The following is a 16250-nucleotide window of genomic DNA, read 5'->3' on the forward strand; positions in this document are numbered from 1 at the left end:
GCATTGTTACAAATCAACACCTTTTCCTTTTTTACAAAGTAAGCCACTGTATAAATTCCCACTATAAATGGTCTTAGTTTTAAATCTGGAACTTAATTTTTTTAAAATCAATGTTCTCTCCTTTTATAAAAATTGTTTTGGAAGTAAAGAAATAGGAGTTGGCTGAGCTGTTTCATGCGTCCTATCTGTTGCAATAATTTTTTTGCTATAAGAAATATTGCTGTCACTGTATAAATAGTCACAATATAACTGTACTGTGCTTATTTACTTGGGAGAATTAGGTTTGCAATGCTGCTGCCTGGTACTAGTTTGTTCTGCTGCCTTTGTCTCTGGGGATTTAGGGATTTTGGGGCAGATGACAGGAATACCTTCAGCAGTCCTGACATGGCAGTCTTGTCAGAGATTGCTTTATTACTTGTGTTTTGTGTGTGAGTTTCATGTCTACAAGGTTTCCCCTTATCTCCTTTAGTGGTTTTTTGCTTGAGTTTTGTTTCCTGTTTATGCACAATGTAATTTGCACCATATGTGACTTTTTAGAAAAGTGTATCTAGAACAGACTGCGTGCCCTAATTTTTTTTATTTGTATTTAGCTTTTTTTAATGTTATGCTTTGAATCTAGAGAACTTGCTGTCTTTTAGATTGCTCTTTTAGCTTTCTTGCTCTTTTTTCTTTCTATAAAAGCTTATGTATTACACTTACAGGAAGTGTGATTAGGAAAGCGAATCAAGTTATGAAATCTTCCAACTTCAGTTTCTTTATTTTTGTAAAGGCTCTTGGAGGATGGCTTTCTATAAATTCACTCAAACTTGTCTATCCCATGCAGTTTGGTATTCCAGTAATACTCAGGTGTTAACAATGCTGTCATAATACTTGTATTAGTTATTTTTGATGCAACTTAATCAGGAACTTAAATACAGTATAATCCAGGAAATTTTGATTCAAGTTTGTCTGTTTGTTTTTTTTAATAGAGCCCTTTCTAAAAAAAAAAAAAAAAGCAAAAAAATGGTGCTGTAAATGGTAAAATAGAATGGGCCAGGCCTGTTAATACAGTATTTTTTGTAGTGTTCTCTTCTATCATGAAAATCTTTGAAAGGTGTTTTCAAATAATAAAATCAAAAATATCCTTCTCTTTTAGCTGTCAGCTTTGGCTGAGGCACTTGGTGCATTTCACTAGATTCAACACTTTTCCTTAGATACTGAAGAAAGAGGAAGTGGCTTTGTCATGAAGGCTTAATTCCTGGAAATGTTATCAAGCAGGTTTCATCCTCCATTATAATATTTGATTCTTAGCTAACTTAGGTTATGGTTATACTTTTTTCTTTTGTTCTAAATCATGGTAATAATGCTCACACAAAATTGACTAGTTTTAATCTTTTAACCTAGATAAGGTTAAAAGATGAACTTGAAAAACATGTCTTTATAACCTTATCTTTTAACCTAGATAAGGTTATAAAGACATGTTTTCAAGTTCAAAGAGTTATCCTATGTTGAAAAAAACAGAAAAAAAACAGTGAAACTTTTATGTTTGCTAACAGTGTATGAGCTACCAACTTTAACTGAAAATAAACACCAAAAGGCAGTTGGTGAAACTGCTCAGAAGACAAAACTTTAGCTGAAAGTTGAGATTCTGATAATATATAATTGTAGAACCCTAATGGAAAAATAAACCTCTCTGTACCTTAATCTGGTCTTCTACAGAATAAAACCATGAAGTTATTTATCTGTTTTCATTCACTGGCAATCTTCAAATATATCCAAAACCCCAGGACTACATTGTTCCTGAGCTGGTAACTGGATTACCAGCACTTGGATGGATGGATCAAACTTGCTCTCTTCTGTGTCTTTACTTCATTCACCTTTCACAGGGCAACACTGACAATCAATAAATATCCTTAAAGCCAGGATAGGGTTTGTCTTACAGAGTAACTTTTCCTTGATGGCAGATGTGAAATTCCACTTAAAAATGCCTCAGCCTTCACATTTTTAATATCTCTGTGTAGAAAACTCATTATATAGAACCAAAGCAGTATTTAGTAGCTCTTTAAACAGTTAGTGGAAGACTTTAATCCATGAGTGTTCTTGCATAAAAATACTGTAAGTACAATTACAATTATGGTGAAGTCTCTCTCTCAAAAGCTTTTATCTAGTCTGCCCCTGATTTTTGAGTATATGTTTTAATTGTAAAAAACTTAAAAGCAAGGGCTGCATTGCTGCCATGAACACTGGTACTCCTTACTACCCAGGAGCCTGGTGCAAATGAGGACCCTGTTGTGTTGCAGGCTGTTCCAACATGTGGGATAATACAGTTTATATCTCAAAATGTTTGCAATCTGACAGAGTTTCTCTCTGATTTACCAGCTTTGTTGAGAGCTGCTAAACAGGCCTCCTTGTTCAAGGTTACCACCCTGTGAGGAGAGGGGGGGTATAAATATTGTCCATTCTTGGCCATCACAGTTCTCACCTGGGCATTAAAGTCTTTACTGGTACTGTTAAATTCAGTAAAACCACTCTCTTAGATCCTGCCATGTATGTTCTATTATGACAATAACTGATGAAAGAAGAGAGTGTGGGGATAAGTGGTTTGGAACATAATGCAGGTCATCCAGTCACTGCTTTCTGTGCATATTGCATGGTTCAACAATAACAATGCTGCCAGGAACAGCATTTTATTTTGTTCACTTATATGTCTCACCTCATCACTTATTCAAATGTCACCCAAATGAAATTCTGGCATGCTTTTCCACAAAAGAGTAGGGGTAGGTTCACTTCACATCTTGATGATTCTCAGCTTTTACCAAGTTATTGGGTTTTTTGTAAATAGTGCCTCATTTTTCCAATTAAGCACATTAGCTTTCTTCGACTGCTGTGCCTTTAGTTTCGGCTCCAAGACGCAATACCCTTCTGCTAAAGGTCATCCAGTTCTCTAGCATCAGAGGATATAATCTGATATCCTGCTTCCTCCTGGTGTGCAGGCTCCAGGGAGAGAGACAAACAGAAAACTTCCATGATCTGCCTGAGAAGAGAAGCAAAGCAGCAGGAATGATCTGTACATTAAAGAGCATGCCAACACTTTTCAGGCTGCTAATCCCGCTTGTGTCTCTGCTACTCCACAGCATCCATGAAGGAACTGTGGCTCCATAGCTGGTCATTACATCTGTTGCTAACCCTGCCAGCTGTACAGTGTGTGACTCATTCAGACATGTTCACCAGCCCCTGTCCTGTGTGCCACCACACCCTGCTGATCAAACAGCACTTCTCATGTTAATCTTGAGGCCTGCTGAAAAGGCAGTGACTGCATACAACACATGCATGGAGAGTATTCAGATGAGAAAATCTCAACTCACTTCTGGAGTGACCAACAGCTGGTTTGGTTTTTTCAGCTAAACTGCCTCTTGAAGGTTTGCTTTTTTGTAAGACCCACTAGGTGTCCGTCAATCAACAACAGTACTGCTACTCAAGGCACACTGTTGTTGTTTCAGTGTTCTCCCCATGTACTCTGATTTGCTTGGTACAAAATTAGTAGAGCAGGGATTGTGTCTTCAGTCGCACAAAATATCTTATCAATATTTCAGCAACAGCAGCTAATTCCAAATAGTAGTTCAGACACTACCAGGAAGTACTGGAAGGAATATTTAATTTATTCATTAGTGAAGCCTACTGTGTGATAATTGCACTGCATTTTCCTTTTTTTCTGTTTTAGAAGAACCGTATCTTTCTAGGCAGGATTCTCTATGATGCAGAACAGTTCAGCTTCTACTGAAGTTGATATAAAAGTGTTTAGAAGCATTTGGAAAGATCACAAGATCAGGCAGATCTGCACCCTTGATGCTGTTATTAAAAAACATTCATCATGGGAGTTCTGGCTCTCCCAAAGAACTTGTTGGGTACATTTGGTATTAGTTCCTTCAGATTGAGATGTTGGAAAATGTGTAATAAGTAATAAAGTAGCCAAATGTATATGTTAATTTTTATAATGGGTAAAAATAGAGCATTTCTATATCATGTCTCAAAGTGAAGAGAAGACACTATTTCTATAGTATCTGGAATTTACAACAAGGAAATAGAAATAGATAAAAATTTGTCAAGGAAAAAAATTGTCAGTTTTTAGTATCAGTAAAAAAATTATTGAATTGCTCATCACAATCAAAATAAGGACGGTGTGGATTGCTTTCATGACGAGTCAAATATAGGCATTATTTCACAGCCAATATTGATTAAACTTTTGAAAAGAAGAAGTTGTGCCTAATTTTGTTCAACGGCTTAGTTTCCTTATGTTAGGAGAATCTGAGCTGGTCTAACTATTGCCTGCAGCACAATGCTAACTTCACCCTTTGGAAGGGTGAACAGAGGAACAGAGCTGCTGCCAGTGAAAAGCAGTAATTTCCTCTCTGGCTGATAGAAGAGCTGTTGAAGACTATGCTCCACGAAGATGAACAAAAGTCATGTCAGCACTACCTCTTAAGTTTTCATCCTCCTTTGAGTTACTTTATGATCTGCAATTTGGGCTTTACTGTTCCAGAGAATGGATTGCTGCACAGTGCCTTTATTGAACAGGGACATTCCTGTACTTAGTTTTCCAGAAAGAGCTGAGGTTTTGACTGCATTTCTTTGAGTATAAGTTTGTACTGGATCCAGTCCACATAACCAGTCATACTTGAACAGACAGAAATGGGGCATAAATGAGTTTCCATTTACTTGAGAGAGACATTGTGAGCATCTACAGAATATGGGTGTGAAATGGTGGCAGGGCTTAGCAGAAGTGTGTGTGTATGATCACATTACTAATGGCAGATATCAGTCTGTGCTGACACTCTTCTAACTGAGGTAGAAATGTGGGACTTCAGTGAATGTGATTGTGTAATGGTAAATTTGTATTGATCCCCTGAGAAAAGAGGAAAAACAGCTAATAAAGAATGGGCTGATAACAGAGAAGCAAGAGCCTAATGCTACTGAAAAATACCATATCAGACATTGATAAATGACTTCAGCTGTCTGAAGAAAGCTTAGATATATGAAATGTATGTTAATGTTCCCTTATTTCCTTTTGAAGGATCGACGCTTTAATGATGAGATTGACAAACTGACTGGATACAAGACAAAGTCACTCTTGTGCATGCCCATAAGAAACAGTGATGGAGAGATTATTGGTGTTGCCCAAGCAATAAATAAGACTCCAGGAGGTGCCCCTTTTTCTGATGATGATGAAAAGGTAAGGTTACCTTTACTTTTGCATGCTTTCTAATTTTTTTCTCTAATTCAGTAGACTTGTCTTTACTTACTTAATCTAAATTAGTAAATAGAACATGATTTGTGTTATGCACTTCTGGAAGTGCATAACAAAGTGTACAATTTTGTTGTTTACAATAGAAAATGAAATAGAAATAAGAAAGAAAAAAGAAAATAGAAAATTTGTTCTATTAATGTCTGAGTTCCTCTGTTAATCTTATGCAGACCTTTTTTTGTAGTAGACCTTAGTAGGAAGTCTTTTTTATTTTTGAAAACTTCACCTGTAAGAATTAGTTTGGGGGGAAATTATCATAGAGATACTCCTAAGTTGGCTGACTCTAAAAATTGAGATCTTCTTTTAGTACTTTCCATGGGATAAATGCCTGTAGCATATGCAAAAGAAATTTTATTTTAGAGGAAATTATGCATATACAAATCTGCTATTCCAAAATATTTGAGACTTGCCAATACTTAAAGAAAAAGAGGATGGGAAGGAACACCAGGCATGTGTATCTCAGGGGGAATTTGGAGAGTAAAGTAAGCTCAAAAGGCAGGAAAGTAGAAGTATCTGCAAAGAAGGAACTTGAATTAAAGACAGGGGGAAATAGGAAATGCTGCTGATGAAGGCAAATGTATTCAGCTGACCTCGGAGGGAAAATGTGCAGGAAGCCAAAATGTGACTGGGGAAGAGAATGGTAGAGGGCAGCAAACTGGGGACGAACAGAACTGCAACTCTTTCAGCCCAGGAGAGAGAAATGGAATCTCCTTTAAGCACCTAATAGGGAGCTACTCTTCTGTATTGAAATAGTGTTGAATCTCATTTTTGTGGAAGTGTAGTTAGAAGCAGACTTTTCCTCCAAAAAGCTCTTTATCTTGATTCAAATGCAGTTAATGTTACGCACCCTTTTTAAAAAATAAAAATAATTAACTTTTGTTTTTTATTTCTGCAAGGTGTTTGTGTAACTGATTTAGCATAGTGATTTAGATTGAATTAACTAACTTTAAGTATAACTCTCAATTTTCAGATGGTACTTTATCTGAAAGTTATCCAGTACTTCTTAAATTCCTTCTTTAAAAGCTATCTAAACTTGTGTAACCATAGGTTACTTCTGAGTTACTTTTGATTCTTGAGAATCCTGGATGTTGAATATTGATTTATTAGCACTGTATGCCTCAATGGGTAACTAAATGGAAATTAAACCTTCCCTGAACAGGGGTTTTCAGCACTTCTTTTTGTTAGTACTGTCCTTGTAAAGGGAATTTTATTTAAAATACAGCTTTTAATATGGATCCTGTATTTGATTATTATACATTCAACCAGCAAAACAACTGTGTATATTTGAATTGTGTATTACCTAAATATTCTAATGTATGAGTATCTGATGCTAATGTTGAGGCATTTGCTCCCATTCAGTGACTACCAAATATTATCTAAAAATCAGCAAATTGCCCATACTGTGTCGTCTTTATTTTGTTCTTAGTAATTTAGATCACTCTTAAGAGTTATAAGCCTCTATGTTAGAACTCTTCAAGAATACATTGAATGGGTTCTGACATGTATATTTTATGGAAAAGTAAATGTGAATTTAACCATCATTTTGCCCTGTAATACATCTTGGATTTAATGAGGCCTGGCAGTCCAAGTGCTGTTATTTCAAAACTCATGCTTTTAAGTTTTTTTGCTCAGTTGGTAACATAGAAAGCATGATATACCTCTGGGAAGCAAGAGAGCACATACTTTCAGGAGAACTGTCTTGCAGGATTAGCAGGTATTTTTAACCATAATATCAACAAAGATGTTTGTGAGGAAAGGAGGCAGGTGAAAACTGAGAAACCCTCTTCAGAGTAAGAAAAGAAAACTTTGGAAGCCTGGGTATTGAGGTGGCTTGTGCAGAAAAGTCTGATGAGTAGCTGGCAAAAGACCTATATGCAGCTTTATGTTGATGTTACAGTTTCTGACAATCAGCAACTTCAGAATGGTTAGAAAATGAAAATGTAAATTAGCAGTCTTTTTCCTACCCCCAAAAACCTCTCAGAGAAATAGAAGTATCATTTGAGTCTGGCTTTTGTTTGCAAGTGTCATTCCTCTCTTAGTATTGTGTGAAGCAATTAAAATAATCTGTTGGAGTTTTTTTATAAAATGATAAGACTATATTGTCTAATGAAATGTCTCTTGGCAGCACTGCTGTCTCGAGTCAATAAGAAACCAAGACTTATGTTTTCAATTAGAATTAAGTAGATGCTAGCATCATTTTTATGTACTCTTAGTTGTTTTCAGGAATTTAATAGCAAATAAAATATTTAAGGTTTGAGGAGTTTTTAATGCTCTCAAGCTGTAACCAAGTTTATATTTTGCAGTATCTAAAATGGAGTATTATATTGCAGAGTTCTTTTGGTTTTGCTTTTCGTGGCAAATTCTCAGGGTTTTCTTTTACATATCTGACCACAGTGTTAAAAGCACGGCACTAAGAACAAATAGAAGTGAATTTTCCACATTTAATATTGTTTCCCACTGCCAAATTTCTTTTCTCCTTTTAGTGTTAGGGATGTTTTAGCCAATTCATTTTTTAAGTGCAGAATTAGATGACAGCCACAGGCATGAGAGAAAGATGCTCAGTGTCACAATGTTTTTTGTCACCCCAGCATCAGTGGCTCAGTTGAACAAACTGATTTTGGAGATCTTCAGTTTGATACAAACAATATTGGAATACCTTATTACACATAATAGTCATCACTATTACATTATGTTGTGTAATTGGTAACTTTTTGGAAAAATAGCACTTTTACATATATTTTGCAAATGAAGAGACCTGTTCACTTGCACAAAGAGTAGAGAGATAAAAGTCCTGAACCCTTGGAAAGAACTATGCACCCAACATGCATTCCCTGGACTGGGCTGAAGATGCACTGAAGGGTATGTGCCGTTTGCTGGTGAGTCATACATGTTCCAGGACTGCTGAGAAAAGCCTAACAAGACTTTGACAGTCTGTGGTTTCGATTATTGTCTGCCCTTTAGAGTCTTCTGAAACTCAGTGCCAGAACAAATCTAGTCCTCCATCAGAGAGGCTTAACAAACAGCAACAGCAGCTCCGTGGTCACTTAAATTGGCATCCTGTTCTCTCTGCCTCTGACATCCTCCTCCTCTGAGAGAAGTGAATTGACTGCAGGGAAAGTACCCAGGGCTGCCATCTCGAGTTAAACCCTGCTGGCTTTGCTGAAAACCAGTAGTCTGAATGCAGTGAGACCTGGGAGGGGGAAGTAAAAACTGGATTTGTTGTCTGTGCTCTGTGGGTAGTTTTATTAAGTATATATGTCTATAGAGTACAGGATTTATCTGATGTGCATTTGGTTTGTGGGAGCTTGCAGATCAATGTTCTCATGCTCCAACATCTTATTTCTCACATTCCTAATAGCAGCCTTGTGATTCTGAATTTTCCAATTTATTGTGCTCTTCTTGGTCCATATTCATTAAAGCTTAAATATATCCTACATCAGGTCTACCATAATGATGAATGATTTCCAGGGATTTTGCTGTACCTGCTAATTCATTTTCTGTGAGTTTTTGCATGATGAGCTTACAATCACGCTGGCAGATAGCAATTTTAAAGTCAGTATGGACCATTCCTTCATCTTAGGGAAGTAATCAACTGTAAATAAAACTACTAGGAAAGGAAGTGATCCAGAACAAGCAAGCATCTCTTCCTTGCTGTGAAAATGATAACTCCAGCTCTATGAATGTGTGGAATTTACAAAAAAAAAAAAAAGTCACCTGAAAATAATTGATGGATCTACTACAAAGGAACAAATGAGAAACAAATTAGGTAAAGACATTTTTTTGTATGTTCCATGTATGGCAGTATGTGTCAACCTCCTGCTAATACCTGCCTTGGTTCTCTCGCTTGGCAGTGACACTCCAAAATCTATTATTTAAAAATGGCATAATCCTCAAAGGTATCATGTGGCCCATATGTCACATATCTCCCAGTGCAAGAGACAAATTTCCTGAAAGAAGACTGAAAATAACGAAGACATTTGAAGGATGAAGGTGCTGAAGCACCACAGCTATGTGGGAAAACTCTAATGGTCTATTAGGCACACTTCTAGAAAAGTACATGCTGCACAAACCTAAATTAAAATAAATCACAGTAACTGAACTGTCTTGCTGAGGGAGTTTAAAGCAATTTGCCACTAGGATATTTGCTTTATCAAGGCAGCTTAACACCACTGGTTTGCAACCAACAGTACAAAATGACTGCCATGACAGACATTGGCACGGACTTCTTTCAGTCTTGCATACATTCAGTCACACTTTCAAGTTAAGCTGGAAGTCTAGATTTCTTTTTAATTACAGAACTTGAAACATACTCAAAACTTAAAAACCTCCCTATATCAGTACCTCTGTTTTGAGACTGGTGGTTAATATTTGAATTGGGCATCTTTATCTCTGAGGTATGGAAACCTGCCTAAGATGTGTTGCAGGGATATTTCAGTGAACCATATATTTTTCCAAATATAAAAGTGTATTTTCCTAGACTAATGGGATGCTTTGTTTCGGTGTATTTATGGTACATTTTACACTAAATTCTTGATACTTGCTTGATGCCTCCAGATATCATCATAAAACAAATAAACAAATGGTCAGAGTTGGTGTCAGGAAGGGCTTCCTCTATAGAACAGCTCAAGACAAATTGTGATGGGTTTTTTTGTGGGGACTGGAGTTTTGTTCTTACCTTCCTTACTCTATTATACATGTGGATTCTTCCTGCTATTGCCAGTGGGAATCTGAACCTGTTGGTTCTTTCCATATTGTCTGTGCTTGTATCTTCCTAATTAATATGGAGAGACTTGAATAAATAAGAGCTCTTATCTGTAAGCCTTGATTGTCATTTGGCTAATATTCGTAGTATTTGACTCAGACCTCACTAAACTAAAGAATCTCTGCTGACTTAATGGGCTTTTTAAAATCAAACCTCTGTTCCTTTCTAACATAGGAACATTTAATTAATGCAGACTCCCAAGTCTATTTATGAAGCTTAAATTCATCCATGTCAGATCACTGAAAAGAGATTGGTTAAGGAGCAGTTTTGGCTCTTATTGCTTCCACTGGAGGACACAGGTTCACAGTCGACTATGCTGCTTTCCTTCATGCTTTTTCAGTCACATTATCAAAAATTACTTTTACTAATTATATCCATCTTAGAAAAAAATCCAGAGGAGTGATGAGGATAACTCATATATTCAGAGACATGAATTATGAAGCATTCAGTAGTACCTTCAGACTAAATCTTATTAAGAGAAATGTTGGGTGTTCCTGCAGATTCTGAAGCACAGAAATAGCCCTGGAGCTTGTGTTCTGTTTTCTCCTCTCGTTAGTATTCACAAGGCACTGCAGCAGGAGAAAGGCGCCCAGATCTCTACTGGTCAAACACAACAACTTCTCAGGAAGACTGGTAATGCAGCCAAATGCCATGATCATGGAAGCCTTTGTGCAGCCATACTACATTATTCAATCAGAAGGGAATAAATTTTTCAACAGGAAGCCTAAAAGCTAAGAATTCTGCAGTTCTGATGTAACTCTCAGACACCTTAGTAACTAGAAAGGGTGATGTTAATACATTTTTTTATTAATAGATTTTCCACTTCAAAGCTTGGAATACCAAAACAACAATAATACAAAGGCTCGGGAGGATCAGAATTTTGTTTTATACATCTGTCATAAAAAAAGAAAGAAAGCCTGCGGGTCTCGAAAGCCGTGATGTGTACTTGTGTTACAGTGTAACACCTAGGTACTGTCTATATAAGGAATTGATTAGAAAATCAGGTTTTATTGTTTGTTTGATGGTTTGTTTCAGGGGTTTTTTTCTGGAGAAAACCCTGTACTTCCATTACCTAAGAAATAAAGTTTTTACTTTCAGCTGTCTTTCTTTTCTTGGCAAAACTCCCTTAAACCAAGTAAATTATTTTGATCAGATGGCTTATTAGAAAAATCTTGTTTGCTTGAAGTGAAATCTGCACTAGGGCCTTGTTACAGAAGCATGTAAGAGGAAACCTTTGTGGTCAACAGCTGGTGAAACCTTTATTTCTGACAGTTACTGGAGATGTGCCCTGTGGGCTGGATGGGAGGACTTGGTCCCTAGTGAAGTGTTTTCTGAACTTCTGTCAGTCTATTCAGTTCTCCCTAGATGTTCTTCATAATAACTTCAAGGCTTGATATACTTTTAGAAAATAGCATTTTGCATCTCCTGTGAATTGCCTATCTTTCCTGAAGCAGAATGAAATGTTCATACAGCAGTTCCTGCCATCAAAAGTATTTCCCCCTGGAATAGTGATGCAGAGCCTATCTGTAGCTATAGGTTACACGATGAGATACTGGAAACTTCTTAGCAAATAATTTTGCTAAAAATTAAGTCAACCTCTGACCTTCAGCAAGTTAATACAGGCTTAATAAGAAACTGTAATTAAAACAGAATTGTTGTTCTAGCACTGATTCACAGTATCCCCTTGAGCGAATCACTTTACAGTGATCTCTCTCCTGAATCTTCCTAATTCTAAAAATGGCATTAGGTTGTTCCATATGTGCTATTAGATTTTCAATTTTAAGTATTCTTACTTTATTATAAGGAAACTATTTTCCTTTTTTTGACTCAGTCTGAGCTTTTGAAGCCTTGTTGACTACTTGCTTTGCATGTAGCATCCCTTATTCAAACAGATGTGTTAAAAAACACCAAAACAATTTTTAAAAAATCCATTTCAGCAGTTTGTTTAATAGTTCCAGCTTTGCATATAGTATTTCACATCTCTGTCCCAGCTTTAACTATAGTGTTTCTCCCTCCCATGAAAATTGTGCCACCCTGTTGTCTTTGGTTTGCAAAAGTGTAGCTGCCCTTTAACTGGCAAACTCCTGACTGTACATTAGAAGGAATTCAGCCCTCATCTATGCTATCTTAGCAATTGTCCACCTGAGAAATTCCTGTCTGCATCCCAGCAGCTGGAGTATGTAAGCAGCAACATAGCTGTAATGCCTGTTAGGAGGATACAGCAATGTGTCTCCCCTATATCTGGGAAATGGCTGTTTAAATCTGTAGCCACAAATGAATAAAACTCTTGTCCTTGTCTTTCATGGGACCTTTCTCTGTCAGCAGCTGAAAGCAATTGCCTGGAATGAGGCAACCATGGGATGGTATTTCTCTCATATAGCCCAACAGTTTACAGCACTTTGCAAGTCAGGACCAGACATGGTATCTGTGTATTTAATACCAGCCCAGAGACTTTTTGCTTAGGAATTTATTCCGGCATTTCTTGAAGCAGGAAAAGTTACAAATTTCACAATATCCTGCACATTGTATGAAGAACTGCCATGTGACTTTAATTAATTTAATATTATTCCTTCTTGTTTTGCTTTTAGTGAACAGAGTGAAAAGTCATTCCCTATTCATTTTCATCCCAGTTGTTGTGCCCTAAAAATCTTCACCAGTTCCCACCTGGTGCAGCAGTTTTTTCTGTAGTCATCTGTTTGCTTTGGCAGGAGGGGTGCCTGCTCCCTAAAACCCCTGGTCAGTGCCTCTTCACTGCTCTTACTGTTGGTACTTTTCATGTCTGGAAAAGCAGAAGACGTTTGAACCAATTTTTGTACACTTGAGCCTGATAAAACATCAACTGCACTTTTCTTAGCATTTTAAAACTACCTTTAAGTTATGCCCAGAACTGTTTTTGAAAGCCTGGGCATGTCTTCATTGCTTCTTTTGACACCTTGCTGTCACTGCATTACCATGAATTTGTTTTTTGTTTGTCCCTTAACTAGCTAGTTCATTTTGCTGATTGTTAGTTTTAGCAAAAACTGTGTCTTTTCATATGAAAGATTCCATAGCTCCCTGAATCACTGAGAATGCCGTGTTTTTAATTTAAGAAACCCCAACCTACAAAAAAGCATGAAAAACATGGGTTACCAGTAAAATCAGTCAACAAGATTAAGAGTTACTGGGCAGCCAGATTACATGTTCTAGACTGGAGCTTACTCAAATTATGAAGGCTGAAGTAATTTAACCATTAATGATAATAATTTGGCATCTCTTGCATAGCTGGCAAGAACTAAACTAGGGTTAAAACAATTTTATGATGATTTTTGTGCTTGAAATGTTGGAGCTGTAAGAGAATTGAGCCACATTGTTCATAACAGTGAATGGTGGTCAGAAATTTCATGCAGTGAATTATTCAGTGCACTTCAGGTAACTCTTAACAGGTTTATTGAACTGTGCTTAGAAAAATGTTTCCTGTGAACAGCGTGGTGAGAGAGGCGGGGCACCAGGAAGAATGCTTCATTTAACAGTGCTTTGTGAAAGCTCTGAGTAGGACCCTTAATTGTTAATTTGGTCTCTGGGAAACCTTATTACTTAGAATAATTATCCAAATACATTTTTAGTGAAACAAAACAATATTTATATTGACAGCTATTAAAGCTAAAGTCTTTGGACTAAATTTGACATAGATTTAACCTTAATATTAATTTGCTGGCAACTTGCTGTCCCTGTGATAGAATGGGTAAAAACAAACCTTGTTCTTTTCTGGTTTTTTGGGGTGGGTTTGTGTTGAGTTTTGGGGTTTTTTTGTATGAAAAAGCTTTTGCTGTATGAAAACAGACTGGCATTTTGCAAAGCTGGTGTCATGGTTACAAAGCAAATTCATTGATAATAGCTCTCCAGAGTTGTGGCATGATTTTAGTGCCAAGCAGCGATGGGCTTGTGGACATCCAAGAGCTGAGGATGTCCTAGGTGCCATGTGGTGAGTGTCAGTGGGATATCTTACAGGACAGCAGGGCCACATGTTGTGGTCTGAGCTGGAGCAGCCCTGCAGCCTTGCCCCACTGAGCAGAACAGCTGTGAATATGGAACTGCTCCCTACTGAGGAGAGGAGGCTTTGAAAGGAGGAAGCTTGCCAAGACATGTTACCATAAACACAATCTGAATTTTCTTTTTCTGTCACCCCAAGTAGAAAGTATAGCTAGTGGGGGCCTTTGTATTTCCTTCTGTGCTTGAATCCCAAAGGCTGGTAATCTGCTCTAACCTAGCATTTCAGGGCTTCTTCAACTCAAATTGTAAAGTTATGAGCTTTTAATCCTGAACGTCCAGAAATTTTGACTTTCAGTGGTGGCAAAGTTTGTTGCTACCCTACTGGACATGCACAGCAGCTGAAATGTCACCTCTATAATACAGCTGTTTCAAGGGTAAACTCTGATCCCTAGTCTCTTAAACAATATCAAATAATTCTGAACGTCAAGAAGTTGGTAAAATTAGAGCAGTGAAGATGTGGATGACTTACAAAAGCTGAAGTCTGCCTGCAGAAGCATTAAACCAGCAGACTGAGGAGAAGCTTCTCACTAACAAATTACAGCAACTGCATTTAACCTACATTTTGGAAAAACATACATGTTTTTATAGAGACTGTAGTTTGGCCTATAAGTGGAGAAATTACTTCTAGTTTTGTGTGATTTCATTAACATCTGACCACTGGGTGATGAACTCAGTAGTTTCTGCCAGACCAAGCAGTTCATATAGAAATGGAAAGCATTTTATTTTTCTGAATTGGATTTTGGAAATCACTGCACATAGGAAGCAGAGGCCATTCCAGTGGGATATGAAAAGCCACCATAAAAGCCTATGGGAATGAACTTGAGCATTTTATGTGTTCATCTATCAGTTTGAATTTGTTGCATTAATGCTTGCTTTTGGAAGAATAAAGAGGGTTGGGGTTGTTGGTTGGTTGGGGTTTTTTCCCCCCCTCAACCTATTACAGCTTTTAACATTCTTTAAAAATTAAAATTATAATTTAAAAATTAAATTCCATTCTCAGAGTAGGAATGGTGAGGAACTTATTTGATAAGCCTCTGCGTATAAGGAGGATTCAATAAAATGAATATGAAAATGAGTTCCACTGAGTAAGTACTCTGTGATCATGTTCCTCACTGATGTCATACTTCAGTAGTATGTCCTGAATATTAAAACAAAATACTTCAATTATTGTTCCATCAGGTACTTAGACTTTCTTTTAATGAAAACTGAACTAGAGATGAATAATCAGAATTGATTCTAATTTAATTTTATTATAATATGCATGGCCTTCTGTTTTGCATCTGCTGTCAGTTTTGCGGATTTTATTAGAATAGATACGTCAAGTCAGATACTAAGATCTATTTTTGCTTATATAAAAAGATTAAATGTTTGATGCTTGTAGTAGAATGTGATGTTGGAGCAGGAAGCATCTAACTGTTAAAACAGTATCTCATGAATATTTTTAAACAGAACCTGCTTTTTTGGCATAGTTGCTGTACTTCTGATGGGAAGTTACAGTGAGACTTTATATAAATATAATTGTGGGCACTTGAATATAATTGTGAATCATGAAAGTGAATATCAGGAACAATAACCGGAACATTGTGTATCTGGATGTATCTTTTACAATGGCAGAGTTACAACAGCAGAACTGTGTTAGGTTTTTTGCTTTAATGGAATTATTTTGCATTTCCTTTTCTCTCAATATTTTAATTTTGTGAGTTGATTCTGCTTTTCTTGGAAGAGAGAGGTCTCTGAAGCAGCTGCTGCGAGTATCCACTGCCATGTTTAATGGCATGGTTATAATTCTCCTGTTAGTATGGCAGTGGGATTACTAAATTAATACTCAAATCTGTGGTCTTGTGATTGTACTTTTGCAGTAACCAAAGCTGCATGCTGATACTTTCATTTGTCACAGAAAAAAACCCACCAAACAACAGGAACGGGCTGATTGTTAAATAGCATTTAGAAGCACGAGCAGGGATACAGAAACTGTTACCTCTTCAAGAGTGGTTTTTGCAGCAGGGAGAGAGGAAGTGGAGGCAGGAATGGACAGGGCTGAGGGAGTGAAAAGCTGTGGCACACCCAGGCTGAGGACACAGCCCAAGTGACGGAAAGCATCCTGCGCTCTAGTGCTTGAGGCTTGCACTCGTGTGCTACCAGAAAAGGGTCTCACCCCCTCTAGTGGCTTGCATTCCT

General features: G+C 37.1%; 1 protein-coding gene across 2 annotated transcripts in view; it reads left to right on the forward strand.

Annotated features, from left to right (window-relative positions):
* The window catches only part of PDE11A (phosphodiesterase 11A), a 104758-nt gene that overhangs the window by 8583 nt on the left and 79925 nt on the right, over positions 1 to 16250 (forward strand). The window contains exon 2 of one of the 2 annotated variants that reach the window (XM_054636474.2): positions 5051 to 5209. In XM_054636474.2, the coding sequence (XP_054492449.2) occupies positions 5051 to 5209 (159 nt within the window). Of the gene's footprint in view, positions 1 to 5050; positions 5210 to 16250 lie in introns of those variants that run through there. The other variant, XM_077181372.1, reaches the window with a different exon arrangement.

Source organism: Agelaius phoeniceus, chromosome 7, assembly GCF_051311805.1.
Source record: "Agelaius phoeniceus isolate bAgePho1 chromosome 7, bAgePho1.hap1, whole genome shotgun sequence".
In the NCBI taxonomy this organism is placed as follows: Eukaryota; Metazoa; Chordata; class Aves; order Passeriformes; family Icteridae; genus Agelaius; species Agelaius phoeniceus.